General features: G+C 46.7%; 1 protein-coding gene across 2 annotated transcripts; it reads left to right on the top strand.

Annotated features, from left to right (window-relative positions):
• Nucleotides 1–201: 201 nt before the first annotated feature.
• GOLM2 (golgi membrane protein 2) lies at nt 202–23,309 on the top strand. 2 transcript variants are annotated; one of them, XM_051628894.1, is made up of 10 exons: nt 202–680; nt 7,083–7,137; nt 8,120–8,222; nt 9,260–9,350; nt 10,224–10,368; nt 10,809–10,889; nt 11,235–11,333; nt 12,710–12,880; nt 17,917–18,084; nt 21,626–23,309. In XM_051628894.1, the coding sequence occupies exons 1-10, from the start codon at nt 354–356 to the stop codon at nt 21,694–21,696; spliced, it is 1,311 nt and encodes a 436-aa protein (XP_051484854.1). In that variant the 5' UTR covers nt 202–353; the 3' UTR covers nt 21,697–23,309. The 2 variants fall into 2 exon arrangements, with proteins under 2 accessions (XP_051484854.1, XP_051484855.1); XM_051628895.1 differs by lacking the exon at nt 17,917–18,084.
• The last annotated feature ends 4,596 nt before the right edge of the window (nt 23,310–27,905 follow it).

Below are 27,905 nucleotides of genomic sequence, written 5' to 3'. Positions count from 1 at the left end.
CCCTCCCCGGTTACTTCGCCGCAGCGGCGCAGCCCGCCCCTTGGGGGTCCCGGTGCCCCGGGGGGTGGCGGTGTCCCCGGGGGTCCCGGTGCTCCCGGTGCCCCCGGCCCCGCAGCCCCAGCCCCGCCGAACATGGCGCGGCCCCGGCGGGCGGGCGGGGCGGAAGCGGAAGGCGGCGGCTCCGGGCCCGTCCCTGCCCGGGGGCGGGAGCGGCTCCGGGCCCGCCACGGCAGCGCCGCAGCCCGGCCCCGCAGCCCGGCCCCGCAGCCGTGCTCTGCCCGCCCCTGCTGCTTCCCTCTCCGGTGCGGGCGGAGGCGGCGAGCGGGTGCAGCCCCCGCCCGGCGGCCTCCCCCATGGTGGGCTTCGGGGCCAACCGGAGGGGCGGGCGGCTGCCTTCCCTGGCGCTGGTGGCGCTGCTGGTGCTGGTCGCCGTCCTCGCCTTCAACTGCTGGAGCGCCTCGTCCCGCCAGGCCCTGCTGCGGGAGGAGCTGGCCGAGCTGCAGAGCCAGGCCAAGCGCACCGAGGTGGCCCGGGGCCGCCTGGAGAGGAGGAACTCGGACCTGATGGGCAAGGTGGACTCCCACAGGAAGCAGCTGGAGCAGAAGGAGGCGGACTACAGCCAGCTGAGCAGCCAGCTGCAGGCCAGGGACGGCCAGGTGAAGAAGTGCGAGGACAGCAAGGTAAGGCGGGGGCTGCTGCGGGCGGGCCCTGCCGGGGCGCGGGGCGCGGGGCGCTGCCGCCTCCGCCGCCAGCCCCGGGACGCGGGTTTGCGGAGCTGGTGCCTCGGCTGGTGGGACATTTGCAGCGCGCTCAGGTTTCTGGATGCGCCCCAGGAAAGAGCTGAAAATGCCCAGCAAAGGCAGCGTGTGCGCGGACGGTGCCAGCACTGAGAGCTCGCTGCCTTCCAGGCCGCTGGTTTTAATATGCTTGGGTTTAGTGAGCTTTCCTTCCCTGCTGAGATCGCTTGTGGTCAGTCAGAAAGCTGTACCTAGCCCTAGAACTAGTTGGTTTGGCCTCAGGGGAAGTGAAACGAGTATAACGTTCTGGGGTAGCCCCCTGAGCTGCTTCCCCTCAAAGCACCTTCCACATCAGAGCCCGGTTTGTGAGCGGCCAGGATGCACCTTCAGAAAGAACTCTTGCTGCTGACGTGACGTGCCATTTTCGTTAGCTGCAAAGAGACGAGCTCGTGCAAAACCCGGCTTGCCCTTTTCTGTGGAGGTGGCCTGGGGATCGCTTTTGCTGTGGCAGGGGCACAGAGAGCGCACCCGCTTTCCCTGCTCCGCTCTGCTCGGCCCCGGGGAGCCCAGCGGACACGTCCCGCTGCTCGGTGGCATCTGGGAGCGTGCGCTCTGTTTGCATCCAGCTGGCAGTTCTGCTAATTGCACGCTGTTTATCCCGGTAGGATTTGTGGAAATAACCACACATTCGGCCCTGCAGCGGGCTGGGTTTGTTTCTCTGGCCCTTTCATAGCACGTATTTGATGAGCACTAGAAGAAAATGCATTTAATTGTCACAGAAAAACTGGGTACATTCGTGTCTCATTCCAGAATTACAGACTGCTTCAAATTAATTTAGTGTTACAGTTATGTTTTATTTCTTACTGAACCATTAAAATTAAGCCGTTTGTGTGCTCAGCAATCATGTATTTTAATTCTTTTTCTGAGAGTGGCATAAAAAGCCTGATTGGATGCATAATGGTGGGTACCAGTGCTCTCCATTGGGAATAAATGCAACTGGCAGCACTGTGATTAAAAATATTGTGATACTAGAAAATCTAATTTAATTTATGAATAAGTATTCTATACAGGTATCAAAATAGTTACATCTGATGAGTAAAAAAACCTGGAATTAGAGCAGTTAGGTTTTAAATGAGGTGCTTCCCCTTGTAAAGCACAGACAACAGTATTCTAAACTCCTGAGGTTGTTTGGGTGGTGCTTGTTTTGTTGTTGTTTTTTCAAATTGAACTTTTACATGCAAATAGGTTTAGTTGTTCCTTGCCCTCTTGAATAAAAGCAAGCACTGGGAGGTAGGGTTGCAGCTCCCTTTCTCAGGCTGCTGAGGATGCCCAAGGTAACAGGAGTTGGTGGCCAGACTGGTCGGGTTCATGGAGGAGTCTGCTGGAGGGTGGGCAGGGTGGCTGAGGAAGGAACTCTGGACACTCCCTGTAGGTGTTTGTAGAATGGCTCTTCCTGCTGTGGGGAAGTTGGGTTTGTGTCCCCAGCATCTGGCCCCTGCTCACAGGGCAGTGAAATTGCTCCATGTGTTACTGGATCTGCTGAGAGGTGTGAGGCTCCCCTGGTGGTGCTCAAGGAAGCCACGGGTTATTGGGCTGCATGGCAAGGCTTGCTTTGAATACAAAAAAATTGTGGGTTTTTTTTGGCAATCTGTGATGTTTTACTGTAGGACGTCAGGAGTGGAAATACTAGTGTGAAGTCAGGGGGTCTGGCAAGGGTTCCTGGCAGCCGGAGCCCCCTTTGATGGACATGACACACACTGAGGTCCTGCTGACCACTGTGTTGTTCCCCATAGGTCTGGCTGGTCTTTGAGTGCCCCAGGGTCTGGTGTCTCCCAGGGCAGAGCAGGAGGGGAGCAAGAGAAATGTAACTAGTAAACCTCACAGGTTAATGTTGCTGTTAATGGTGTGCACCTGCAGTACATGCCCTGTGTCCTGGTGGTGTGAGACAGTAGCTTTTGAATATCCTCTCTTCAGTTGTGCTCAGAATGTTCAATGTGCCTGAAGAGACAGGAGTGACAGTATGGTTTAGCACTAACCAGTCCCTGTCCCATTCTCTTCTCCTCCCATGTGAGCTACTCTCATGTTCTCAGTGGCAACCATCCTAATTTTTTTCTTAAAAAACCCTTTCAGTGACTGTACTTTAGAGAGAAGAGAATAAAGCTCTGTTTTGGGAGAGCAAAGATCTGTTAAAAAAATAAATAAAAGAGTAGTAGGCATGAAGTGTCTGACCAAAAAAGGCTTGACTGGTAATTTTGCTTCTTCTCAAAATGGAATTTGGCAAGGATGTTCTGTGAACAAATTGGTTTTTACCACTGATCTCACTCCATTTGTGAGAGGCAGGAGCTATAATCAAACACCAGCACTGGTAATTCCCAGGGTATCAGGTGATCACAACAAATCCAGGCTCATTTCATAGAAAACTCATTTGAAAGATGCTGCTCTGGTGGTTATCATAGGGTCAGTTCTGCTTTATGCTCCTTTGTCTTCATCAGAGATTCTTTGCCCTGTGGTCATGTAAATGAGGGGGAACGTTTCCCAGTGTGGAGGCAGCTTGGGTTTCTGCAGCAGGTTCCTGCCAGCTCAGTGGGATGTGTAGCCAAGCCCAGACCCTGGTCCCTCTCCTCCCTCCCCTGGCATGTGTGACAAGCTGGTCACACTGCACCAGAGGGTGTTCTTTGATGGGCAGACGTGGTGCTGTGACCTGGTGTCTTGTGTCTGAAAGGAAAAGGAAAAAGCCTGAGTTCTTGAGAATTTCTTCTCCTGTCGCCCTGTGCTTATCTTAATGAGCTTGTGATCATCTGCTGGGCCTTGGAACAAATGAGAGTTCTGCTCTTCTTGGAGACAAGCAGGGGTGGTGATCGCCCCAGTGTGTGGGGAAGTGATGCCTGCAGAGGTAGCATTAATTTCCTGGGCATTTCATGCCTTTTTGCAGCAAACCATGAGAATACTCTTCTTTTTTTCTTTTTTTTCCATAGCTTTACACCTCCCTTTGCAAGAAGCTCAATAAAATGACTGAATGGCAGGAATTTGTGGTGGAGAGCTTCCAGATGGCAGCCATCCAGCCTGTAGGGACTGGTAGGTGTGTGTGCTGGGGCAGCTCTCACGTGCCTTGCTCATTCCAGAGGTATTTCTGGCAGTGCCAGGTGTGGGATAGAGCCTTGCCCCTTAGCTGGTGTCTAGAAATGGTGCTTCACAGGAGAAAACTGTTTAGTAAAACATTCCCATGAGCAGCTGGGTACGTTCTGTGTTGCCAAAGCTCCTTGGTAGCTCCTCAGTTTGCAAAGCTGTAGCTCTGCAGCCGAGATGCTGACTTCATCTTCCAGTTTTACTGCATGTTCTGATCCCACTGTTATCCCTGACACTGCACTGATTGCTTGATTCTGGCACCCTCTGTTCTGAGGGAGGCAGTTGACAGCAGTAGAAAGAAGAGGGAGCTGTGGCATGCAGACCCTCCTGCACAGACATCTAACCACCTTGCTCTGCTGCTCCAGCACCTGCCCTCGCAGTGCCCTGGGGGTGCCTGGACTGGTGAGGCTGCTCGTGTGGTTCCACAGGCAATCCAGAGGGTGTTGGTCCTAGATTAAGAGCTGGCACACAGGAAAGTAGGGCTGGGTGTTTGCTTTTACCACCCAGCCCTCGGGAAGGGACACCAGCTGAGCTCCCTCCTGCTATGCAGGGCGATGAGCTCCAGCCTGTTCTGAACTCGACTCCTTACAGAGCCTTTTGTTACATGACAAGCCTGCTAAAGATTCAGGCAGCCCTGGAAGGCTGCCCTGCCTGTACATAATTCCAGCATGCACAGGACTTTTGGTGGGTTTTTCCTGTGCAGAGCTCATTGTGCTCTAGAGAATTCCTTTTATCATCCCAACTGCTCTGGAAAGGATGTGAGAAGCTGCTGAGAAATATGAACAGTACAAATAGGTCTGGACTCATGGGGACACAGCTCAGAAGGAACTGGACTTGTGCCATGGCTTGTGGAGTGTGGTGTTTTGCATGTGTAGGTGGAACAGACCCCATGAATCATAAAAAAGCTTCTTCCCTTTCTATGCTTCAGATGAGGGACATTTGCTGTCAGCTGAGCTGTTCTGGATATAAATTCTGTCACTTTTTTCTGAAACTCAAAATCGCCCAAATGAAAGACAGTGTGATAGAACTGATGCTATCATCACAGCAAAGTGCTGTGAAGAGACAGGCAGCCCTCCCTGGCCCAGTGCAAGTCAGACCTACAGGAGAGGAGCAGGAGCAAGCCAGTGGGAAGGTGTGGTGCATTCTAATCCTGTTAGATGAAGGTTTGGAAACAGAACCTGCTGCTTTCCAGGATCTCCTTTGTTCGTAGATTTGTCAGGTTCTGGGAGAAGAACTGCATTAGAGTGGAAGACAGAAAAAAATTGGTCATGATTGCCCATGGCTTTGCAAAATAGAGGAAGGTACTTTTTCATTAATGCTCCAGAAGTCGCTCTCTTGGAACCTCTTCCCCAGTCCAGGTGTTGGTCGATGGAGGTCAGGCCAGCTGGGTGCTGTTGGAACAGAAGGGCTTGGTGGTTACCTTCACCTTCTGCTTCTGTGTGAATCCTCACTGCAGGGTGACTTGTGCTTTTGAACTCAAGCAAGGGAAGTCCAAGACAGGCTTTCATTTAACTGAGTGTGGCTCTTGGTGCCTCCTGTGGCCGGGATGCCTCAGCTTGGTGGGCAAAGAACACATGTAGCTGGTTCTCTGTGAGTGCCTCCCACACCCCGGGAAGGCTCCTGCCCTGTCCCTCTCAGGTGGTTTTATATTTTTCAGAGCAACACGTCAGCGTTCTCAGGTTACCAGAAGATTTGCATCACCTGCCATTCTTTCTTTTCTTGGGAAAAGCCTCATGGAGGGAAGCCCCACCTTGTGGGGCCTCCCTGCACCCCAGAAACCCTTCTGGCATTTGTCCTGGGCAGTGGGGCAGGGTTTGCTGCTCTGCCCTGTGTGCAGGGGGATGAGGCAGGACACTGCACCTGGCTATGACCAGCCCTGGATGGAGCCCTGTCTCCTAAGGAGCCTCTCTCAGTGGCTGGAGATGCTGGATTCCTGCCTGTGTGCTCCGTCCTGCAGGAAATCCTGACCTCTGTCCCCAGGTGGGACAGACCCAGCCAGCTGGGCCACAAACAAACACATCATGTGAGATGTTATTAAAGAACTGAGTAACTTGATAAAGAGGAAGGGCAGAGGCAGGTGAGGGAAGTCTTGCAGCAAAGGCGTAGGTCAGGCTGGTTTGTTTGACAGGAGATGTGGGTAACTGAGCTGGGTGTTGAGCTGCTCCCTGTGGAGTTGGCACAGCCCTTGTGTGTCCCTGCAGAGGTGGGTGCCTGCTGCAGTGGGGTGTTCTGAGGGGTTCTGTGACCCAGGAGTGGCACTTCTGAGTTACCTCTACACCCGTGTGAAGCCACAGGGGAAAAAATCATGACAGCATCAGTGCTGTGTGATGAGGCGTTGCTTTTTTTTTCTCTGTGTGTCCTACATGTGTGTCTTTCTCTTAGTTTCTGCTGCTTTTTGTCTTTACATATGTCTTTTATGTAAGAACAAGGCAAAACATTTTTACTTAATGACTTTGTGTACACGCATTTCTTATTTATTGTAACTGCTATTTTTTTCCTTACTAAAAATAGTAAATTAAAAGCTGTTGTGGAAGTCTGCTGGTGTCAGATTCTCTCTTAAAAATAAAATGTGTTATGAATATTAGGTAGCATTACATACAAATATACATTAGGTAAAAGCTGGTTTTACTAATGATGCTACATGCTTATTTTTATACACTTACGCTTTGACACTGGAAATTCCCCACCTTGTCCTGCAATATCAGAATCCAGTGTGTTTGTTTTAGTACTTGGAAGAAGTACATTCTGGAGATAAATTTAAGTCCTTGTTAGTAAATTCTAAATACAGCATTCAGGTTGGTGATTCCACTCACAGATCACTAAATATACATTACTTGTATTTACAAGAACTCTTTGTATGTGTCAGTCTGCTAATCCTTTGCATCCATGGTCTTTACAGTGAAAACAAACACACCTGAGTCTTAGCAGTGGAAGCCCTCTCTAACCTGCTGGTTGTTTGCATTGATACAATCACAGAACCCCAGACTGGTTTGGGTTGGAAGGGACCTTAAAGACTATCTAGATCCAACCCCCCTGCATGGGCAGGGACACCTCCCACCAGCCCAGGCTGCTCCAAGCCCCATCCAACCTGCCCTTCAACACTGCCAGGGATGGGGCAGCCACAGCTTCCCTGGGCAGCCTGGGCCAGGGTCTCACCACCCTCACAGTGAAGAATTTCCTCCTCATGTCTAAGCTATAATAATAATTTCTTTCTTTCAGATCAAGCTGCAGAACAACGTTTCCTATCAGATGGCAGACATAAATCGGTTAAAGGGTAAGGAATGTATGGCCAAACTGGGCTTTGGCACACTGTGAAGGTGTGTGTTTTGTAACTGCAGGGTGAATTTTAAAGGCTCAAGTGGTGCTGGAACATCACATAATGTCATTGTATTTGTTTATTGCCAAGTCTGGGGGAGTGTAGGGTTGGTTCTCCCAGACTGCTCTTCTGTGCAGAAGGGAACGCATGTTCTGGCTCTCCTTACTTCCTAGGAACTAGAATGTCTTTCAAGACCAAATACACAGTTTAGTACAGTTTGGACCAGCAAAGTTGTGGTACTTAGGCTGGACTAGCAAAGGTTCAGAAAATGCCTTTTAAGGCTGCTGTACAGAGACATGAGTGCAGTGCCTGTGTTCTCACTGGGTGGGTCTCAAGGATCTGGAGCAGCTCATGCCAACACCTGCACGTGCCTGCAGGCACCACACTTGGTGTCTCTGCCTGGATCTCTACAGATGCAACTTAAAATAGTAAAAAGCTTAACAATTACTTCTAGCCTGGGGAGCAGGGAGAAGAACTGCTAGAACAGTTACTGGTGAAGACAGGAAACGTGTACTGGTTTCACAGGTGATGTGAAGGTACCTTCCTTCACACTGTTCTTGCAGAAAATGAATATTTGATTCTTGTGCCTCAAGTAACCGTGTAGTACCTTTGTGTTATTGAGAAGAACAGTATTTCAGGAAATAAAGGGATTTTCCAACAGATAGGTGAAATAGCATTGTGTGAGTCTTCTGAATGAACAGGCAAAGAAGAATGCAGAGGGTTTGGCATATTTCCTGAAGAATTGTTTTAAAGTCCCAGGTGACATCAGGCACACAGGAGTAAATTGGCATGTTTTTCAAGAAAATGTAAGAATCCTTTGAAGTAAATCTTAAAGAACTAAGAGTTTTTAACTTATATAGCAGTCTTGAAAATTGTATGTGCCATGGGGCATTTTTTCTTATATTTCTATATTGACGTTGATTTTTGCTTTTTGGTGTAGAACAACTAGCAGAATTACGCCAGGAGTTCATTCGCCAGGAAGATCAGCTTCATGAGTACAAGAAGAACAATACCTACCTGACCAGGAGACTGGAGTATGACAGGTATGTCTTCAACAGCCTTAGTAACTGTAGATGTATCTGTGTGGAATGGAAGGCTGTATTTATTAAAAAGTGCCAGTTAATCCTATTTCTGCTGATCCTCAAACTCCACTATACTCACTTGGTGATGTAGCTTTGACTTAGCTCCTTGTTTGATTTTGAAGTTCTATTTTTGGTGGTGTTCTCCTCTCCCCAGGGAGAATTGTTCAGCATTGGACAATTTTAAATCAATGTATTTTTTATAACTTGGAGATGTTAGTTGTTAACAAATACTTGGAAGAGCTTAATCAGTACAGGCTGTAAGCTGCTGGGGCTGTTAATTGCTGTCTCTCTAAAAGTGTATTATTTTATTTTCAACTGGAGATGAAAGCATTGTGTATATTGAAATTTGTAGTTGACCTCAGCCTTTTAAGTTTATGCTGGAGAAGCAGGGAGGACAACAGCTCCTGAAAGCTTTGAGGAATGGGGAGATGCAAACATTTTCTCAAGTGTTAAACTTTCACATGCACAGAAGTATTCTTCACTGTATGTGCTGTGTTGAGTATTGGCAGGTTTGTGGGAGACAGGAGCTGTGCTGAATTGGGTTAATCTCAGCATGGCTTGTGAGGGACACCCAGCTTGTCACTCAGATGTTGGTGGGTTGCTGGCAGTAACTGGTGGCAGTGGTTGTGCATCTGCTGTGTTGGCAGCTGGAGAGGGCTTTGTTTTCCGAGTGGAATCAATAAATGCTGAAGGCAGATTAACCTGAAGCTTGAATTTTCAGTCATTTTGCAGGTTTTGGAGAAATATGTTCAAGGCCAGTCTGTTTATTTTCCTGTGTTTCTGCTCCATCCCTGTTTTTCCAGTTCTGCTTTCTCTCTGTATTCATCCATTTCCTCTCTATACATGTGCCAGGACAAGGATTTTTGGACAGACTGTTCTAGTTATAGCTCAGGTTTGGCTTTTTGTGCCACTTCATATTTTACCCCCTATTTTATCTATAGAAGAGCAGATACAACAAATGAAATACAACTAATGATGTGTTTGTGTTTCTAATCCAGTCTGCAGTGTGGGCAGCAGATCAAGGAGATGAGACTGCAACATGAGGAAAATATCAAGAAATTGATGGACCAAGTTGCACGGGAGCAAAAGGTAACGCGGAGCTGAGCTGCTTTGTGGAATTAGAAGAGCCCCAAGTCTGGGGTCTGACCCCTGATTTCACATCTGTGGAGGCCTTGGACATAATTTTTCATTAACTATTTTCCTGAACAGCCCTATGTGGGTGTTGGTGTCGGAACATCTGCCTGGTTTGCTCAGTCAGTGAACCCAGCCTTGAAGATCAGCTTCGTTTTGTGCCCCAGCCTTTCTGCATGGCATCCTTGCTAAGGACTTCAGCTTCTTCAGCCCAAGGGATATTACCTTAGAGCTCTCCAGGGCAGGATCTGTTCTTCCAGCCTTATATAGGTTATTGCCAAGGGGAACCTGATCTCTGCTGGGACCTCTATGTGCTAATGTGATGCAGATAGCAAAGGTGGTTGAATGGTATCAAGGGTGTCATTATGCAACACAAGCTGCCTGCAGAATATGGGCTCTTTCCTGCAAACAGATAAAATAACCTGCTCTTCTTAAAATTTAATTTCCTTACTTAACTCAGTTTACAAGCATTTCAAATAATAAGACAGACTGGAAGGAGATTTCAGTCAGATCTTCTCTTAAAATCTAGAATGGTTTCAAAGCCTCCAACCTGAGGCTGAGTCCAATGATGTCTTAACCTGTGAAGAGCTACATAAGCCAACAGAAATGTCACACAGCTGTGCTGCATTCTGCACTGACTGTTCAGTTGTGTCCATGCTCTCACCTCCTACCCTCAGGATTCAGGTTCATATGTAGAGAACTTCTGCTGCACTTTTAGGTGATCACCTAGTTAAAAAATGTGACTTTGCTTGCCTAAAGTAATCTTGAGTTTGAGGGGTTTTGTTTCAACAATGTGCTTAATACTGGTTCTTCATTACTTTGTTCTAAAAGGCCACACAAAAAGTTCAGTCCAGTAAAGACACTGAAATGGGTCCCAATAGTGATGACCAGGCAATACCTAAGACTGTTCCAGAGGCAGAAGAGAAGAACACAGCACAGAGTGAGCAACCTTCAGATCATGCTGTAAATGGCAAAGGTATTTCCTTTTTTAATCTATGTTTAATTTCTGATAGCTAATGGGCCAGCTGTGTTGTATCCTTTGCTGTCACACAGAATTGTGCATTTCTCTGAAGAAGAACAATTAATTACTTGGCTCAGATAACTTGCTTAATTGCTTGTGGCTGTACCAAGCTGGAGTTTATGGGTAGCCAGAGAGTGGGATGGCATCTCTGGGTCCTTCTATGACAGCAGTTTCTTGCACAGTTGTGTGCTTACTGAGTTGGTTCAGTGGCATCTCCTTCCTCCCGTGGCCAGCTGAGAGTCCTGCTGCACAGCAGTGCTGGAGCTGCAGTGCCAACAGGACACGTGCTGGGGATAAAAGACTCTTCTGCTGCTCTCAGAGCCTTCCACAGCAAGGAAATTCACTGCTCAAACATAAAGGTTAATAAGGCAGAATATCCTGTTCTTGTCTTGCAGAGAAAATCAAACCAGGAGGAGATGCAGGCATGCCTGAAATAGAAGATAATGACCCTGCTAAAGCTGAAGATACTCCCACTGGTTAGGAGAAATTTTCTAATATTTTCAAATTTGGGCTCTTGGTGGTGTGTATGTTCTGTGTGAGTACAGGGTGTTCCAAAGTGAATGCAAAGTTTAAAATCTGTCTGTAGTAATCAAATTCAAGTGGGGTGTAAAATCTGGTAACTTCTACTGGGCTTGGTAGGTTTGAATTCTCAAGATTGGTAATACCACTTTTTTCCTCCAGAAATCTTGTAATTTTTTTTTTTTTGTCTATGGTTTAAAAATAAGAAAAGGACAAGGAAACGTTTACAGGATTGTTAGAGGAAGCCCTGGTATATAGTGTCTGTTTCATGTGAATGCTTTTGTCCTTGTATTTTATCTTAGCTTTAAAGAAGCCACTTATTTCAGCTCCTAAGAGTGAAGCTCATCACCCTGTTGTCCATCTCCCGACTGAACAGCCCCATGCTCCAAATCTGGCACCAGGTAAAATTCTTCTTAGTAGGTGTTAAGTCACCATTTGGTTGGAAAATTCCCTATGAATGTCTGCTGCCGTATCATGAGTGTCAGATGTAGGGGGGCAGCCCCTTTTCCATGTTTGTGGTCACAAAAAGAAAACAAGGACCAGTTTCTGCAGGATACAAGACCAGTGTGTTCCTGGTCTGGCCTCCTGAGGCACTGAGGTTGCTGCTCGTGGAGTCTCTTGTCACACACACTCAGTTCTGGGCCTTGTGACCAACTTCTGCCAAATCTGAGTTTCCAAGATAAGTGCTTCAAGATTTCTCCACTGGACTGAGAAGAGTAATTGAAACTAATCCTCCTCCTTAGAGCTACTAATTAGACAGGGTTGCAACACATCATCAAGAGTTCATTGTTGATTTGTTGGCAGCCAGTGGGGGGTTGAACAGCGACACTGTCACTTGCTCCATGCCCTCTGTTGGTGAGCAGCTCTCTTGGGGCTGATGTGGAGGGGGTTTGGGACCTGAGAGAGCTAAGAGTACTGCAGTGAAAGGTTTAGAAAAACTGCAGGTAGAAAGGACACAAATCCACAGAAAACAGACTTTTATTTCATGCTTGTGGATGAAGTGTCTTTGCCTCAATTCAGAGAGAACATTAGGGTGCATCTGCACTGCAGGTGGCACGTTCCAGTCCTGTCCTGCTGACAAACTGGCCCTGTGTATTTGTGGCATCACCACCAGCTTCAAGTTTTGTTTTGCCCATTATTGATTCTCTTGAAAAAAGGCACCAGAAGTACCTCTTAATTCCTTTCCCTTTGCAGTGGGTGCACAAGCAGATTAGAATGCCAGAGTTAGTGATCTCAAAGTCCGTATCCACGTTTAAAGTTTATTATTTTCAAATGTCAAACCTTTTAAACAGTTAATTTATTTTTATTGTTCTGAGGTAGTCCTTCATTTTGACTTTTACTAATGAGCAAACATAAAAAGACAGCAAGTGAAAAGCTTGCCTCATGGAATTTGGAGTTAATTGACAGAAGGCTGATGTGCATTTCAAGGGGACCAGGGTTGTCTCTAGTCCTTGGTTATGGAACCCTGTGATTCTGCTTATTATTTTTAGCATAACTTCTGTGACCTGCTGCAGCCCTCTCCTTGGATCACAGCTCTTGAAACAATAAATGATGCTTGGTAGGTTTGAAAAGCAGAATCAGCAGGAGGATTAAAAAAATGCATAAACATATTATTGCTCTGGGCTTCATCAAGCACTTAAGTGCCTACAAAAAATCAGCTGGGAAGGTAACGGGTTAGGATTGATTGCATATTTAAATGTGATGAATCATCTTTTGTGATAACATTGCAGCCTTCTTTTGGAACCATGTAAAAACCAGACACTTCCTCACTCTGTAGGTTTGCACAGTGACAATGATGGAAATGCTGAGATTGTGAAGCAGATTCCTCCCAATTCTCTCCAGCACTTAACTTTTGAAGAAAATATGGAAAATCAGAAAGAACACAAAATTGAGACAGACATAAAAATTCCAAAGAGCAGAGTTGGTGATTTGCAGAAGATGAAGCAAAGTAAGTTGGCCAATATCACATACTTTTAATACATAAATAAAATCACTTCATTTTCTGTCTGCATCAGTGCCTGGCTGTAAAACTGGGACTGTTACAGCAGGTGGTCTTCTGGAGAGTAGGGCTGTGATGTGTTACTGGGAAAAGGAGAGGCCTTCATGTGTCCTCTTTGATATCAGTCCTCTGTCAGTAAAAAAAGATTATTTGCTTATAGGAACTTAAAAAGCTTTTGGAAATTACTACACATTTAAATAGATTTAAGTCAAGGCTTCTGATGTATTCATGATGCTGATTTACTTATATTCATATTGCTTTACTTGACTGAAGTAGGATTTTTTTTTTAATTTCATAAGAGTTCAGCCCTAACACAGAGGCTCTCTGTGCTGGTGTGTGTGTGTTGGCCAGAAGTTTGTTCTTCTGTGGGAGGAGGTTTTCCAGAGCCCTTCTCTTCCATGTCTGCTTGAGGATGTGTGGCTGGAGCCAGAACCTGGGGGGAGCAGTGAACCAACAGCCTTGGACTGAGCATCTTCCTGCAGGAACATTCCTGTGTTCTTGAAACAAGTGTTTTGTGGTACCAGGAGGTGCTGTCCTCCTGACTATGGTGTAGAATATACTGACTAGGTATACCTGAACCTAGTTATTTTTAAAGAACTGATTCCAGTTGTTTATTCAAGAACTAATTCCAATTCCATTTGGGTGGAGAACGGGCATCTGGGAGAAAAAAATACAGTGCTGAAACATCTCCTCTTGGTTTTTACCCAAATAAGATTTTTCTTAATAGCTATGACAGATTCAGCTTTCAATGTCTTTGTGCTCCCAGCTAAGTAGCTGTCATGTGGCTTTGGTTTCTGTGATTCAAGTCTGTCTGTGCTCCAGGGGGACAAGTTACTACATCAGAAGAGCCATCTTCAGAGTCACAAAAAACGGGGAGGTAAAAAGGATTCTGTAGCCTTTGACCAGCACCTTGAGTTTAATTCCATGGACTGAATAAGCAGTGGTACAGAAACAGCAATTTTGATGAAACAGAATCTTGAGTTGGTTTCAGTGATCAATGAAAATAATTCTGAAAGCTCAAGGTCCCTCTCAAGAATGTGGAACTCTGCACCACTGTTACAAAAGGTTTAGTTTGGGAAGTGCACTTCATGAGGGTTAAATTGTTGCTGTTTCTTTTCATGGTCTAGAACTTGACTGGCACTTCTGTAGTGTGGAGAAACTGCAAGGAAAAAATGTTTATCAGCTGGAGTACAATCTGACAAGCAGCTAACATGGATTTTTTGGGAACAGATTGTGTCCAAGTGATACTTCCTGAAAAGTATGTATTCAAAGGCAGGAAAGCAGTAAAACCAGGAATGCCACGTGCTTGTAGGCAAATTAACAGAGACCTGGTTGAAAACTAATTGCTATTTGGTGGGTGCACAACTTTAAGAAAAGAATATTCCAGGCACGGGCATCACGCTCAGTGATGTTTGAAAAGCTCCTGTGAGGTCTGCAGAGATGCTTCCTTTGGCAGTGTTTGGTGTGCTGGGTGATCAGCAGGGTGTGAGATGTGGTTTCAGCAACAAACCTCTGGCAACCTACAAGCAGCCTGCAACTGAGAGCAGGGAGTTCCATGCACTGAGTGAGGGACAAACAGCAGCTGAGAAGTCCAGTCAAACCCGATGTGGTCAGCAGAGGATACCAGTCAGCAGCAAATGTTTGAAGTGAGGTTTTTCTTCTGGGATGTGTTAACAGGAGTGTCAAATAATAGGATGGAGTAACTTGCTCTGTTTGACTTAGTGCTTGTGAGGCCAGCCTCAGGCTCCAGATATCCCAGAAGATGATGGTAAGCTGGAAGGAACTTGGGAGTGAAAAAAATAAATAAATAGGGTTTAGTGTGAGGGGGGAAAAAAAGCTCTAAGAAGACCAGGGCTGAAGAGGTTGGGAATGGACATGAATTTACTGGTTTTTGTTTTACAAACAGATCTTTAGGGAAGGCTTCAGCTGTTTTAATAGTGGATCTGTCATTATTTTAATCATGGATCCGTCTGCTAAAGTGGGGATAGGGAGGTTCAGAACTGGCACTCAGCCTGTGCAAGCTTTCCTTCCACTCCTGGGTGTCCTGGGATGTGCAAGACTGTTCAGTTTATCAGAGGAGCTTCTTGAAGATGTTGTCTGGCTGAGCAACTGCCCCTGAAGTGACCGAGCTTGGTGTTTCAGCTGTTGGGGTTTTGCAGGGACTGGCTGTCCCCCTGGTGACGGGTTAGGGGTGTGGGCAGGAGCAGGGGATGAAACGTCTCCGTTGCAGGCTGTGCATCTCGGAGCCATCTTCACCAGCCTGGCTCTTCCTTTTCTCTTTGCTGCTTCAGACTTGGAATAACTCGCATTGCAGTGATGCAGTGAGGGAGAGAGTGTGTCACGTGTGGAAACAGCTCAGGCAGGACTGCAGCAGGGGGTGTCCCAGGCAGTCAGTGGTGGCTGTTCCTCAGGGGCCCTTGGTGCAGAGAGCACAGCTCTCACTGCAGGCAGGTCCCTGGCTGGGCTTTTGGTTCCTGAGTGCTTCAGATCTTGCTGTGCATCAGCCCACGGGGTGAGACAAGTAACTGTCACTGGCCCGGGGTGTTTGCCATGTTTGTCTGGTTTCAGAATCAGGGAACTTCTTCTCAAAATATGTTTTCCTTTTTTATTTTGATAGTATAGATTTAGAAGGCAACTTTGGTACCAGGTACAGAGACGGGCACATTGTGGCTGTTGGGTTTCAAAAGCAGCAGAACCCAAGAGTGACTGTAGCAATGTCACTGCTGGTGCTTCTCCCTGGGACCCTGGAGAACAGCTGGGTGCAGCAAACTGCAGTTCTTGCTGCTCCCTAAAGTTCTCCTGTAACAGGTCCGTGGTGATGAGCATGGGGACTGCTGCTCCGAGCAGTGTGTCTGTAAGGATCCAGCTGTGAGGAACACCCCATGTGTCTCTTCAGGAATCACTTCAGCTGATGTTACCTGCAGATTTTGGCATCAGTGACATCCATGTGGGGCATCTTGTGTTGTCACTAACCTCTTGTGCTTGAGGACAAGACATCCCAGTGTCCCTCAAGTAGTCAGTCTGCATGTGTTATGGACACTGACTCATGTTTGGAGTCATCTGAGAGCTCCACAAAGCCATGGAAATGCCAGACCTTGTCTGTTTCAGAAAGCACTTGGTGTGTTGCTGGCTCCAGCCACCAGCAACTCCTGCTCTGGTGTTTGCCTGCACTCTTGGTATCCCAAGAGCCTTGTATGCCTTGTGTCAGAGCACTGACCTCCTACTGGCACTGGGTGAGAAGTCACCTGCTGCCCAAACCTTCTGTACCCTTGGCTCTGCCTGCACAGGTGGGGCAGCTGTGGTCAAGACAGGTCCCTTCACCTGCAGTAGCTTGAGCTCAAACTCCAAATGCCCAAAGCAGAACGAAGCACCTGGAGGGAAAGGGCAGCTGCATCCTGAGCACAAGCTCCCCTGTGCCGCACGCTGGGCTGCTCACGGGAGCTCCAGCTGAGCAGCCTGTGGGGCTTGCTGTGTTCCCTGGCGTCTGGTTAACATTTTAACCTTCCCTACTGTCAGTTTAAGCTTACTTGGTACTTGTTTGTCACAGTATTCCCAGCATACCTGCAGGCCTGAGCTGTCTGAAAGTTAAGGACATTCAGTTGCCTTTTTGTACATAATCGTACAGTTCTGTCTGCTTTGGTATATAATGCAGTGTCCAGAAATAAAACAAGAATAGAAAGAATTACTCAGAGATTAGTAAAGAATGAATAATATATTAATCTTCTGATTTCTAAACAAATCATAGTTGCTTCTTCCTTATTTTATGAGAATAACCGAAACTTCTGTTTCTGTACACTTGAGCTGCACTAGATGTGATTCTGCTGCTTTTCTTCCCCACCCAGATACACACTACTGTTTCTCTCCTGATGTTTATGTACTGCCACATGTGATTATTTTAATTGTTTTAAGAAATTATTTCATTTTTACATCTGTCCATTTTAACCCCAACCTCCTTTTTAATCCTGATGTTGAAACCATGTTCTCCAGTTTTACTTCTCTGTTGAACTGCTTCCACTGCAAGTCACTTCCCATCTGCCTTGGCAGACTGTTTTTCCCAGTCCCTTTCCAGTCTGTAGAGATTGTATCACACTTTAAGTCTATTTTTCTCATGTAGACATAATCCCTCCAGACTTGCATCCTCTGCAGACTCAGGCCTGCATTCTTTAAGCAGTGGGCAAGCAGACTGAACTGTGCTGGACTGGAGCAGATCTCCCTGTGTCCCATTAAACACCAGCTCTGAACTCTGCATCCCACCATCAATCTTGCATTGTGTGCTGGGGTGGCTGTCGAGCCCTCTCATAGTGCCAGCTAATTCTCATTGTTTTCTGGTGCATTGTTTCAGGATCTGGAATTATTCTTAATTCTTTGCTGGGAGACAAAAATACTGGATTTAACATTTTGAAAACTGTTAAAGCTTAATAGGAAACCAGAGTGTAAAGCCAAATTAATTAGGTAGTTAAAACAATGGATTGAGAGATGTAAGGCAGAAATTTCCTAGATGTTTGCCCCTGACAGCATGGCACACACTTGGCAGATGTTCCTGTGTGTTCAGTCAGCAATATTATTGCCCCATTGTGTGGACAAAAACACCAGTCCTCTTCAGGAAAAAGTCTAAATGAAACAACTTCCAGTGTAAATTGCTCGTCAGCATTTCAAGACTTCAGCCTTTTATCAGTGTTTGTAGGTTGTCAGATGGAGCCCTGTGTTTGGTGCTGACTCTAGCTGTTGTCTCCAGAGAGTGCAGTTGTAACACTGGGATTGCACAGGATCCACACACTGGGTGACCAAGCACATCCCTTTTGCACGGAGATGTTCTGTCAGCCTGGTTGTTGCCCCCCTGCCCAGGCCTCTCCCTGCTACCCCCTTTCTCCTCCAGCTGAAACTCCTACAAGTCCCGACTATCTTAACCTGCTGGCTGCTTCTGTTTAGAATCTTCCTGTTTCTTTCCTCTCTGCTTCTGACTGAATCCTTTGCCTACTTCACAGGCCGGTTCTTTGATGAGAATGAATCCCCTGTTGATCCGCAGCAGGGCTCTAAACTGGCAGATTATAATGGGGATGATGGTAACGTGGGTGAGTATGAGGCAGACAAACAGGCTGAGCTGGCTTACAATGAGGAAGAGGATGGTGATGGTGGAGAAGAAGACGTCCAAGGTGAGCTTGGGCCTTACCTCCATCCCATTGTGACAAAATCCACGCTGAGTGTTCTTGTTGAATTTGTGTAAAGCCTCGTTGTTTGTAGCTGATCACCAGTTTCTAACACTGAACTGATGAGCTTTGGGCAACCTGTAACACTGGGTCTTGCTCTCTGTTGCAAGGCAGTCACAGCTGTGATCCCTGGGAGGACCTGGTACCTCATTTCAGTCATCTGTACAGTTCCTGCTAGAAAAATCAAGACACTTAAATTTCAGAAATGGGTTTGCCTAAAAAAACCCAGTCTGGTACCTGGCTGGTTGGGGGGTGATCTTTGCCATTCCTAAAGCAATTTCCAAAGTTGTTGTGGTTTTGTTTTTTGACTGCTGCTGCTGTCACACCTGCCTTGAGGCCGTGTGTGATGAGGTCTCAGTGAGCAATTCCAAGTGTCATTTTCGTGGATCATACACAGATTCAACAGGCTCCTGGTTTTCCCTGCTAACCAAACTCCAGAACTTATGGATCTGGTGCTGCCTAACACCTGTACGTGCATGTTCACCACCCCGTGCTCTGCATGTCATTCAGTGCATCCTCCATTGCTTGTCTGCCATGTCTCTGCCACCGTGTCTGCCATCCTCATCCAGCTGCTGGGTGATGTTTTGTGAGAGGGTTGCATGTCTGTAGAGTAAAAATGTTCATGTAAACATATCTAGTATTTCCAATTAAGGAAAGTGCAAAATAAAGGAGGGAGGGGGAAAAAACCCAGCCCCGATTGAAGTTCTGCTGATTTTGATCCTCACAATGCAAGTTCTTCAGCTGATAGCTTTTAGACATGTTTTTAATTGGTATGCAAACATAATTAATGGGAAAAGCTGTTGAAAAGCAGCTGATTTCTGTGGGCATGCATCTGAGTGTGGAATGAGCATTTTTTGGCTAGGCTGGGAGTTTGAAACTCATGAACCAGCAAAAGGGAAGTATGGATCAGAAGCCTGAGCAATTAATGAATGTGCTGTTCAAAAATGACAGCTCTGCTGCTGCTCCAGAAGCTGTGGCCTGTTTTGTTACACTTCTGCTGAAAACTCTAGCAGTGGGTTGTGGTCACTGGGAATTGCTGTGGTCTGCTCCTCTGGATGGGGGTTATTGGGCTGAAACTTGAGTGTGCAAGCTGGCTTCCAAGTGGAGGTAAAGAGTGTGTGCAGCTGCTTCTGCTGCTGCCATGGAGCAGGAGACTCCCCTCTGATGGACATGACCTTGCCATGGGAAGTGTGGTGCCTCCTGTGTGTCTCTGCTGCTCTGCACAGCCCAGCAGTTGGTGGGTCAGGTTTGTCATGGGCTCAGTTCAGCTCCTCAGTGAGCTTGGGTGATGCCAGGCTCCTCACCAGATAGTGGCTGGACTGGACTTCAGAAGGCAGGTCTCCCAAGTTGTGACCACAGCCACAGAACTGCTACTGCATCCATGAGCCCTCCTGCTGTTCCTCAGCCTTTGGGCTCCTCTTGCCCCCTGCCCAGCAGGGGGGTGGGAGTGAGTGGCAGGAGTGGCTGCCCACCCATCCCATGGTGCTGTGTTCTGCCTCAGCACTAGGATGGTCACTTCCCAGCACCAATCCATGGCTGTGATGGCCTTTACAGGGCAACTCCAGGCTTCAGGCAGCAAGAGCTGGTGTCAGGTCTGCTGTCAGCAGTGATGTGACCAGCGTGCCTGCCTGCCACTTAGAAAGAGGGGGGGATATGAGAGCAGCAAGTGGTGGAAAATGGTTTAAAACTGTAGAGATTGTGCTTAGGTCGCTTGCTAGGCAGGGGATATGTGAGAAGAGCTGCAAGTGGCCTCAGAAACCTGTTTGCCTTTGAGATGTGGTACCTCTCAGTTCACTGCTCTGGTGGCTTTAAATCTGGACTTGGCAAAAACCTTTTCTCTCATCAACTCCTCTATATATTTGTATAGACATAATGGATTTAATCACTGATAGCAGAGATTGAAGAGTGACTTCTGGAAACCTTTTCATGAAGAATAGTCTGAGCAGTGTATGTAACTACCTCAGACTTAATTTCCAAGCTCTTTGTTGTTTCCCGATAACGTGTTGATTTGATCTAAGTCAAACAGCGTGGCAAGTGGTACTGCCAGAAGCAGCATTTTAGAACAGCTTTAGTTGTTACACTTGATTTGTTTGCAGGGTAGGAGAGGGTGGAGTTGTGGGGGTTTGGAGGGAGGGTGGTCATAATTGTTCAGGGAGGGGAAGAAACCCTGAATTTCCGTCTAAAAACTATTAGAAAAACATCACATGGTTTTGCACTAGGTTAGAACAAAGCATGTGGCGTGTGCAAACAAAGCAATTTAATTAAACATGTTTTTCTGTTGCCACTAGAAATGTGTGGGCCTTAGATGGAAATTATCAGAGGAAAATACACAAATCTGGGAGATGGGCTCATGTCAATGCCAGCATGCAATCTGGCATTCCTCCTCCTGTCCACCTGCTGACATGCAAGGTGATATTTAATAGCGGTTGGCTTCTACCAGTATGTGTTTGTGGTGGCTGGATGCTGGAGGATTATGTGAATCAAGTGATCCCCACATGCTGTGTTAGCTTCTTGCTGAACACAGATGTGTCCTGAAGATAAAGCTCAGCCTCATGCTGCTGGGGCAGGTTGCTGTTGGGTCCCCACCTCCCACCCAGGCTGAGGAACGAGCTGCAAAGGTGCTGAAGAGCTTCAGACAGCTCATGGTCCAGTGAGAGGCTTGGTAGACCTCAGCTTTGCTTTCCATCCCTGTGAACAGGCATCCTTCCTGGCTAAGAAGGAAGCAGCTTTCCAATGCAGCAGAGCTCATTAACTGAGACAAACTGAAGCTTCAGGGCTTTTTCACTTGCTGAGGGAAGGAGGCTGAGGACCCACATGGGAGAGAGCTGAATCACAGCAGTAGGATGCAGGCTGTTCTAGTCTAAAGATGACTTGGATACTGAATGTGCATTTTCTTGGTGGATTTTTTTTTTTTTTACAGTTAATGGTTATACTGAGGATGCACAAGAGTTTTTTACTTTTATGATGCTTTGTGAGGCTCAAAAACCAAAATCCAAGGAGTGGAAGTGAAGAAGTAGGGCAGAATAGGGTGGAGACAGACAGTAATTTTGGATCTGAAAAATGAGATGAAATGTCTTTGTTCTTCTAGTCAAGAGCTTTCAAATCTGAGAAGCAGGGGGAAGAGGTATGACCTTAGTCTGGAGCAGGTGATGCTGACTTCTGTGTGCTCATCCTGTGAGGTGCCCAGCCTTTGTAAACCTTGGAGCACTAACTCCAGAATGGGTTAAAAAGTGGCAACATAACATAGCAGATACTGAACAGTGGGAAGTCCCAGCTCTTCAGGAGGGACAATGCCCAAGTGCTGCCCACTGGACCTGCCACTGCAGGCCCACGTGTCTTCTTCGTGTTTCCCCCTGGGACTTCATTCCCATAACCAGACAAGGCCAACCTGGGGTGGATGTGTGGGTTGGCAGCAGGTTCTGGGAAGCTGGGAAACTGTTTTTTCAGTAGTGTCACATCAGATTTCATATGAGTATTTTAATTGCAGATGATGAAGAAAGAGACCTACAAAATGACCTTGACTATGGCAAGCCACGCTTCAGTGATGGTGTCCTGTAAGGCTGGGATGAAGCAGGAAATACGGACGAAACGAGATCGCCACCGAGGAACTTCAAGTGCTGCAAAACGGAACCATTTTTACTTCAGTCTTCCTTACTTTAAAGGAAGCTGGTAATTAAAAGAGATGAGTGTGCTCAGAGTCAGCGAAGTAGCAGAAGGAACCGGCTCTGTACAGATGTACATAGTTGTACTATTGCAAACTGTATGAAAACGACAGTTCTCTTGTTCCATTGAGCCAATTACTTAGACTGTACCTTACCTGTAATAATCTTTACATTGAAAACCCGTATTATAAATACAGGCCGAGTTGTTTCTCTCACCAGAAACCTTTGTAAACTGGACAACTTGTACAGTTTGTACCTCATGTCACAAAGACACTGTGGAAACAATGTTCAGCCAAAGGACTCCTTTTCTACAGTAACACCTGTGTGAGCAAGGATGCTCCTGCTTTCCTCCTGAGTGCTGTGATTTTGTAATCTGCAGGTGAGCCACCAGCTGAGAATGGAAACAGAATGTTTAAAAAATTGCTCCTTCCTGAATGTAGCAGAGGAAAGGCCATGACAGTCTTTGGAAGTAAGCTCCAGTTCCATTCTTGTAGCCAGTGACCAAATCTTGTAGCGAGAGCTGGAAATCAGTGATATCAGGATTTAATCATTTGGTACATCCTGAGAAAGTTGTGTAACTAACAGCTGATTTTAAAAGGTAATTAAATAATTCAGCAGAGCTTGTAGGAAACCTTTGTTGTGTGTGTTACAGAGAGCAACTGTGTTAGTGGACAGGGCTGCATCAGCTTCTTGGGAACCCCAATGGGAGGAACAATCCCAGCTGTGGGTGAATCTCTTCCCTGCTCTGTCTCCAGAACATCCCTCCTAGGTCACAGCCACGCCAGCTAATTCACCATTCCACACTTTGATACAGGTCTCAACTTCTGCCACGTTCCAAGGTTTGATTTTCTAGATCAGAAGGTTTGTACATGAGATACCTTTTGCATCCTGTGTTTCAGCACTTTCTGAATCTTACGGCAATGGTTCTGTTGATCCACAGTAGTGGAAATGAAGGTGATTAACCCAGCCTGCTCCTCCAAAAGGGCTACTGTGAAATGAAATTCTAGGGCCTAGGATGTGGGTGATTGTACTTTATCTCTGTACTCAGGTTCCAGATGAACAGTCAAGGATTGCTCGATGCCACTTCAGTGAACCTGTTACACCAATTGCAATGTCATACTTCTTTTCTTTTTGCTACAGGTTCTTCTACCAATCAGTCTGAAATAATACAAGAAATAAACATTGCAGATTCTGGTGATGCATCTCAAGGGTTGTTTTTGTTTGTTTGTTTAAGGCTTGAGCTCCTCATTCCATATTGCTGGGAGGCAGACAAGGGAATAGTCTTTGCATGGTGTGATGTACTTGCAGTTGAAAACTTGCTCAGAATGAGACCCCCACCCCAGAGCTGGGACAGGCTTGTGCCAGGACTCTGAGAGCAGCCTCAGTAAATACTGTATTTAAGCAATTTTTGGTCTTAAAATGTAATTTCACCCTGAATTAGGCGTTAGTTTGATTCTTCTAATGAAAGCAACGTTTATGGGTTCTAATAAATTAAATTGTTTAAAGTAAGTAGGTTTCTGGCTTCTTTTTTTTTTTTTCTTTAACTTTCTGGATTAACTTTGGGCTTCACAGGGTTGAGGTGCTTTGGCCCAGCAGCAGTGGGCATAGCTGCTGCCTTTTGGTCTGAGGAATGACCAAGGTGATGTCTGACACACGAGCTGCTCAACACCTACAGAGATGCTCTTGCAGAGAGGTCAGTGGCTCCTGGTGGTGTGAGATGGGTTGTCCTGGTTCACAGTGAGGGCCAGGGGCTGGGGGGCACACCCAGAGCAGTTCCCACAGGCCCTGTGGCTGTACTCTGGCTCAGCCTGCTGTCACAAGGGGAAATACAGACATAGGAAGGAGAGACTCAAGTGTCTGTCTTGGAAGAAAATCCCACCTCTAGTGTGGTTGGTGAAGTACAGCCCGTATAGAAACCCAGTTTGGGTAGCTGCAGGGGGAGCAGGGGTGTCTGCCTTGACCTTAGCAAGGCTTCTGGCACTGTCTCCCCTGACATCCTTGTAGGCAAGTTCAGGAAGTGTGGGGTAGAAAAGTGGACAGTGAGATGGATAGAGAACTGGCTGAACAATGGAGCCCAGAGGGTGGTGATCAGTGGTGCAGAGTCCAGCTAGAGACCTGAAGAGTCCCCCAGGGGTCAGTGCTGGGTCCAGTCCTGTTCAACACCTTCATCAACCACCTGGATGAGGGGACAGAGTGTGTCCTCAGCAAGTTTGCTGATGATCCCAAACTGGGAGGAGTGGCTGATCCACCTGAGGCTGTGCAGCCATTGAGAGAGACCTGGACAGACTGGAGAGCTGGGCAAAGAGGAACATAGAGAGGTTCAACAAGTAAGTCCTGCACCTGAAGAAGAACAACAACATGCACCAGTACAGGTCAGGAGCCGACCTGCTAGAGAGCAACCCCATGGAGAAGGACCTTGGAGTCCCAGTGGACAACAAGCTATCCAGGAGCCAGCAATGTGCCCTGGCAAAGAGGCCAGTGGCATCCTGGGGTGCATTAAGAACAGTGTGGCCAGCAGGTCAAGGGAGGTTCTCCTCCCCCTCTGCTCTACCCTAGTGAGACCCCACCTGGAGTATTGTGTCCAGTTCTGGGCTCCCCAGTTCAAGAGGGACAGGGATTTACTGGAGAGAGTCCAATATGAGGATAACTAAGGGACTGGAACACTTGTCTGACGAGGAAAGGCTGAGAGACCTGGGGCTGTTTAGTCTGCAGAAGACTGAGAGGGGATCTTATGAATGTCTAAATATCTGAAGGGTGGGTGTCAAGAAGGAGGGGCCAATCTCTTCAGTTGTGCCCTGTGATAGGACAAGGGGCAATGGATGCAAACTAGAGCACGGGAAGTTCCACCTCAACATGAGGAAAAACTTCCTTACTGTGAGGGTGACAGGGCCCTGGGACAGGCTGCCCAGAGAGGCTGTGGAGTCTCCTGCTCTGGAGACTTTCAGGACCCACCTGGATGCCTTTCTGAGTGACCTGCTCCAGGTGATCCTGCTCTGCAGGGGGTTGGACTGGATGATCTCCAGAGGTCCCTTCCAATCCCCACCCTTCTGTGATTCTGTGATCTTAGTGGGTATCCTTTTAAGGAATGCAATGTAGGTCACCAAGCACTTTACCCTTCATTACTTAGTGATCCAATGTTTAAAGAATTTTATTTCTAAGGGGAATTGTTCTGTCAAAAAAAAAAAAGTCTGTTCTTTTGGGAAACTGCCAGAGTTTTTAGAGCAACGTTCCTTGCCTTTTTGTTTGTTTGTAGGTGGCTTCATTACAGCCATTTCCTGAGCCATCTCCCCTCTCACATACACGTGGCTCCTGCAGCTTCCTCCAACCCCCCCCAGTGCCATCTTTTGGTTCCCACTGCTCCTTGCTGTTTTCCCTGGCTGTCCTCCTCCTCCTCGCACTCTCCCCTGCACTGCCCTCACCCCGGGTCCTCCCTCCTGCCCTGCCCTGCAGCACAACACCCAGCTCTGCTCGTACCTTCTCCTGCCTCTGCCTTGAGCCAAGGCTCCTGCAGACCTGCAGCACTTCCAACAGCTCCTCCCCAGCTGGGATCGGCTGCTCCAGAGGATTTGGGATGCTGGATTCACATGGGCACCTACACACTGCTTGAGCAGAAAGTACTCCTCTGAACTACCAAGACGAGGATGCAAGACAATGTTTAGAGGTGTCTTCATTTTTCAAGAGTTCCTGGAGCTCCTTGTCCTCAACATCATGAGAGATTTGTTCTTTGTACAACATCTTGGGAAGCAACAAGTCCCGTTAATGTTGCAGCAACCTTGAACTGGGGTAACTACCATGGCTGGAAGGAGGCTATTCCTAAAGCAAGTGTCCCCAAAGGCAAAACAAGTAGGTCAAAAAGTGACGCTCACTTCATTTTTACATGCTGCTCAAAATATAAACACACAAATTACCAGTTTGTTTCAAGAGCCACTTTATACAAGTGTAGTTTGCCAACCAGCTGAGATCTGCAGTTCTCATCCAATCCACTTTTCACCTCCTCTGAGGAAGGCAGAGGCCTAAAGAAGTGACCAAACTGTGACTGCCTTCAAGTGCAGAGAAGAGCACGTGCTGAACAAAATGCAGTAAAGGCACGTTTCTCTAATGAAGTTCTACCAAACACTGGCACAGCTCTTAAAAACATTAACTTAAAATATTAATCACTGATCTGCTTATTTGTGTGACTATTCCTAACATACTGAAAAGACAGGTTCTGCTCAGCCCCACCACTGCTGTTTATGAGTACAAATGACTAACCTATCTTGGTTTTGTTTTTTAAAATGTGATTTTGAAATCCCGATGCCAGTTCTGCTGAGCCAATACCCGTTCCCATGGCAACAGCAGCATACAAAACGTTGACATATTTCAGGGAAAGCGAGCTACTTCAACAGCTGCTTCCCTGAAACCACCAGCTAGACTTTAAAATAAAACTGGCTCTCACGTTTGGTGGAACTGGTTTACAAGAAAAATCAAACAAAGCATCTTTAACTGACAGCCCAGCCCAGATCTTTTCAAACACTCTGCAGACAGCTCCAGCAGCCCCTTGCCTGCTTGCTTTAAGGCTCCTTTTATAAACAATCCTCATGGCAACACAGTGAAGGAGGAGTCTCTTGAAAAAAGCTGCTAGTAGGACCAACAAACCCTCCGATATCTTTTCACCCCATTTCCATACACACTTTAATAAGAGCTTCACCTACAGTTCTGCAGTGCTGAGTGCTCGGCCTCGGCACTGGGAAGACAATGAGTGAGTGGGGAAGGTGAGTGCCCAACGTCCACCAGGGAAGCACGAAAGTGCCAACATTGGACACAGAACTGTGAGGAGATAGACTCCCCAGCCATCACTTAAGCCCAGCAGGTTGCTCCTCTAGAGGCCATTTAATACGATTTTAAAATTTTTAATACGATTCTTTACTCTGAAAGAGGTAAAAAAACAACAATGAAAAAGCATCAGCTGCTCAAAGGGGTAGAGCCTGCTCCCTTCTGACTAAAACTAAAATTATTCCAGCTATTCCATTTTTTTTTTAGTTCATTCTTTTCCCTACACTTACTTCTCAAGTCCATAAAAAAATAACGGCTCAACCCTCATACCACCCTGCAAACACACACCAAACTGGGTTAAATATATTTATTGAAAAATAGGCTTCCTACTCACTTGAGATTAAAAGGGAAAAGAAAAAGCACTATTCAAAAGCAGCATGAAAAATCTATTGACTTTCTTATGTTTTTGCCCAATCCGCACCTGAGCAAGTTGTATTAACCTGTGAGACACTGGGGGCCAACAGCTTTGTTCTTTCACAGACCATAGATCCTGAAAAGTGAAAAGCATTTACTGTTTACAAGGTTGAAGAAAACAGTACCTTTGGAGTAAAAAAGTTTGTTGATAATCATTGATTTCTTCTTCTGCCTCCAATTCTTCCTCACACCCCCACCCCTCAGATGAGCTCTTCCCTAGGACAGCATGGTTTAAGGACACCAAACTTGTCCCCAAGCCAGAACTCCCAACTGCTCCCTCTTTGTTGTGTCTTCAACCACACTAGAAACCTTGGGGATACAAATTAAAATAGCTTTTAAAAAATGCCTGGAAATCTTATCTGGCAAAAGGTACAGAAATTGGTGTTTTATGAAAACACTGAAGAGCATTAGGTACAACATTTTGGAACAAAATTAAGAACCATGCTGCTCACAATTACTAGAACAGAAAGGTCATCTGCATCTTGCTTTGTGAACTGTGCCCTCTGCCCTCTTCCTTCCTGGTATGTTGTCTGGATCCCCAGCTCTGTGCAATGGTAAGAGAGGGATTAATCCCAATCATGCAGAACCTCATCTGCTAATAATCTTCACAGAAAACTTAGGAAATTGGACAAAAGAGACCAAATTATCTTGAGCTTTGTCTAACAGACATTTTTTCCAATGTTGAATCCACTCCCCTTTAGAGCTGTGATTCAGCACACAAGAAGGACACTTGCACCAAGAGACTTGCTTTTTGCCTATCTAGAAAAAAATTACTTTCAAAACATAAGGAACACCCGAATACGGTAAATTTCCCTTTTGTGTTTATATTTTTCTAAGTAATTGCCCCAACATCTGAATCCCTGTCAGGGCTAGCAGTTA

Source organism: Apus apus, chromosome 10 (assembly GCF_020740795.1).
Source record: "Apus apus isolate bApuApu2 chromosome 10, bApuApu2.pri.cur, whole genome shotgun sequence".
NCBI lineage: Eukaryota > Metazoa > Chordata > Aves > Apodiformes > Apodidae > Apus > Apus apus.
Note: the sequence above shows the minus strand (reverse complement) of the source record. Positions and strands in the feature narration are given on the sequence as shown.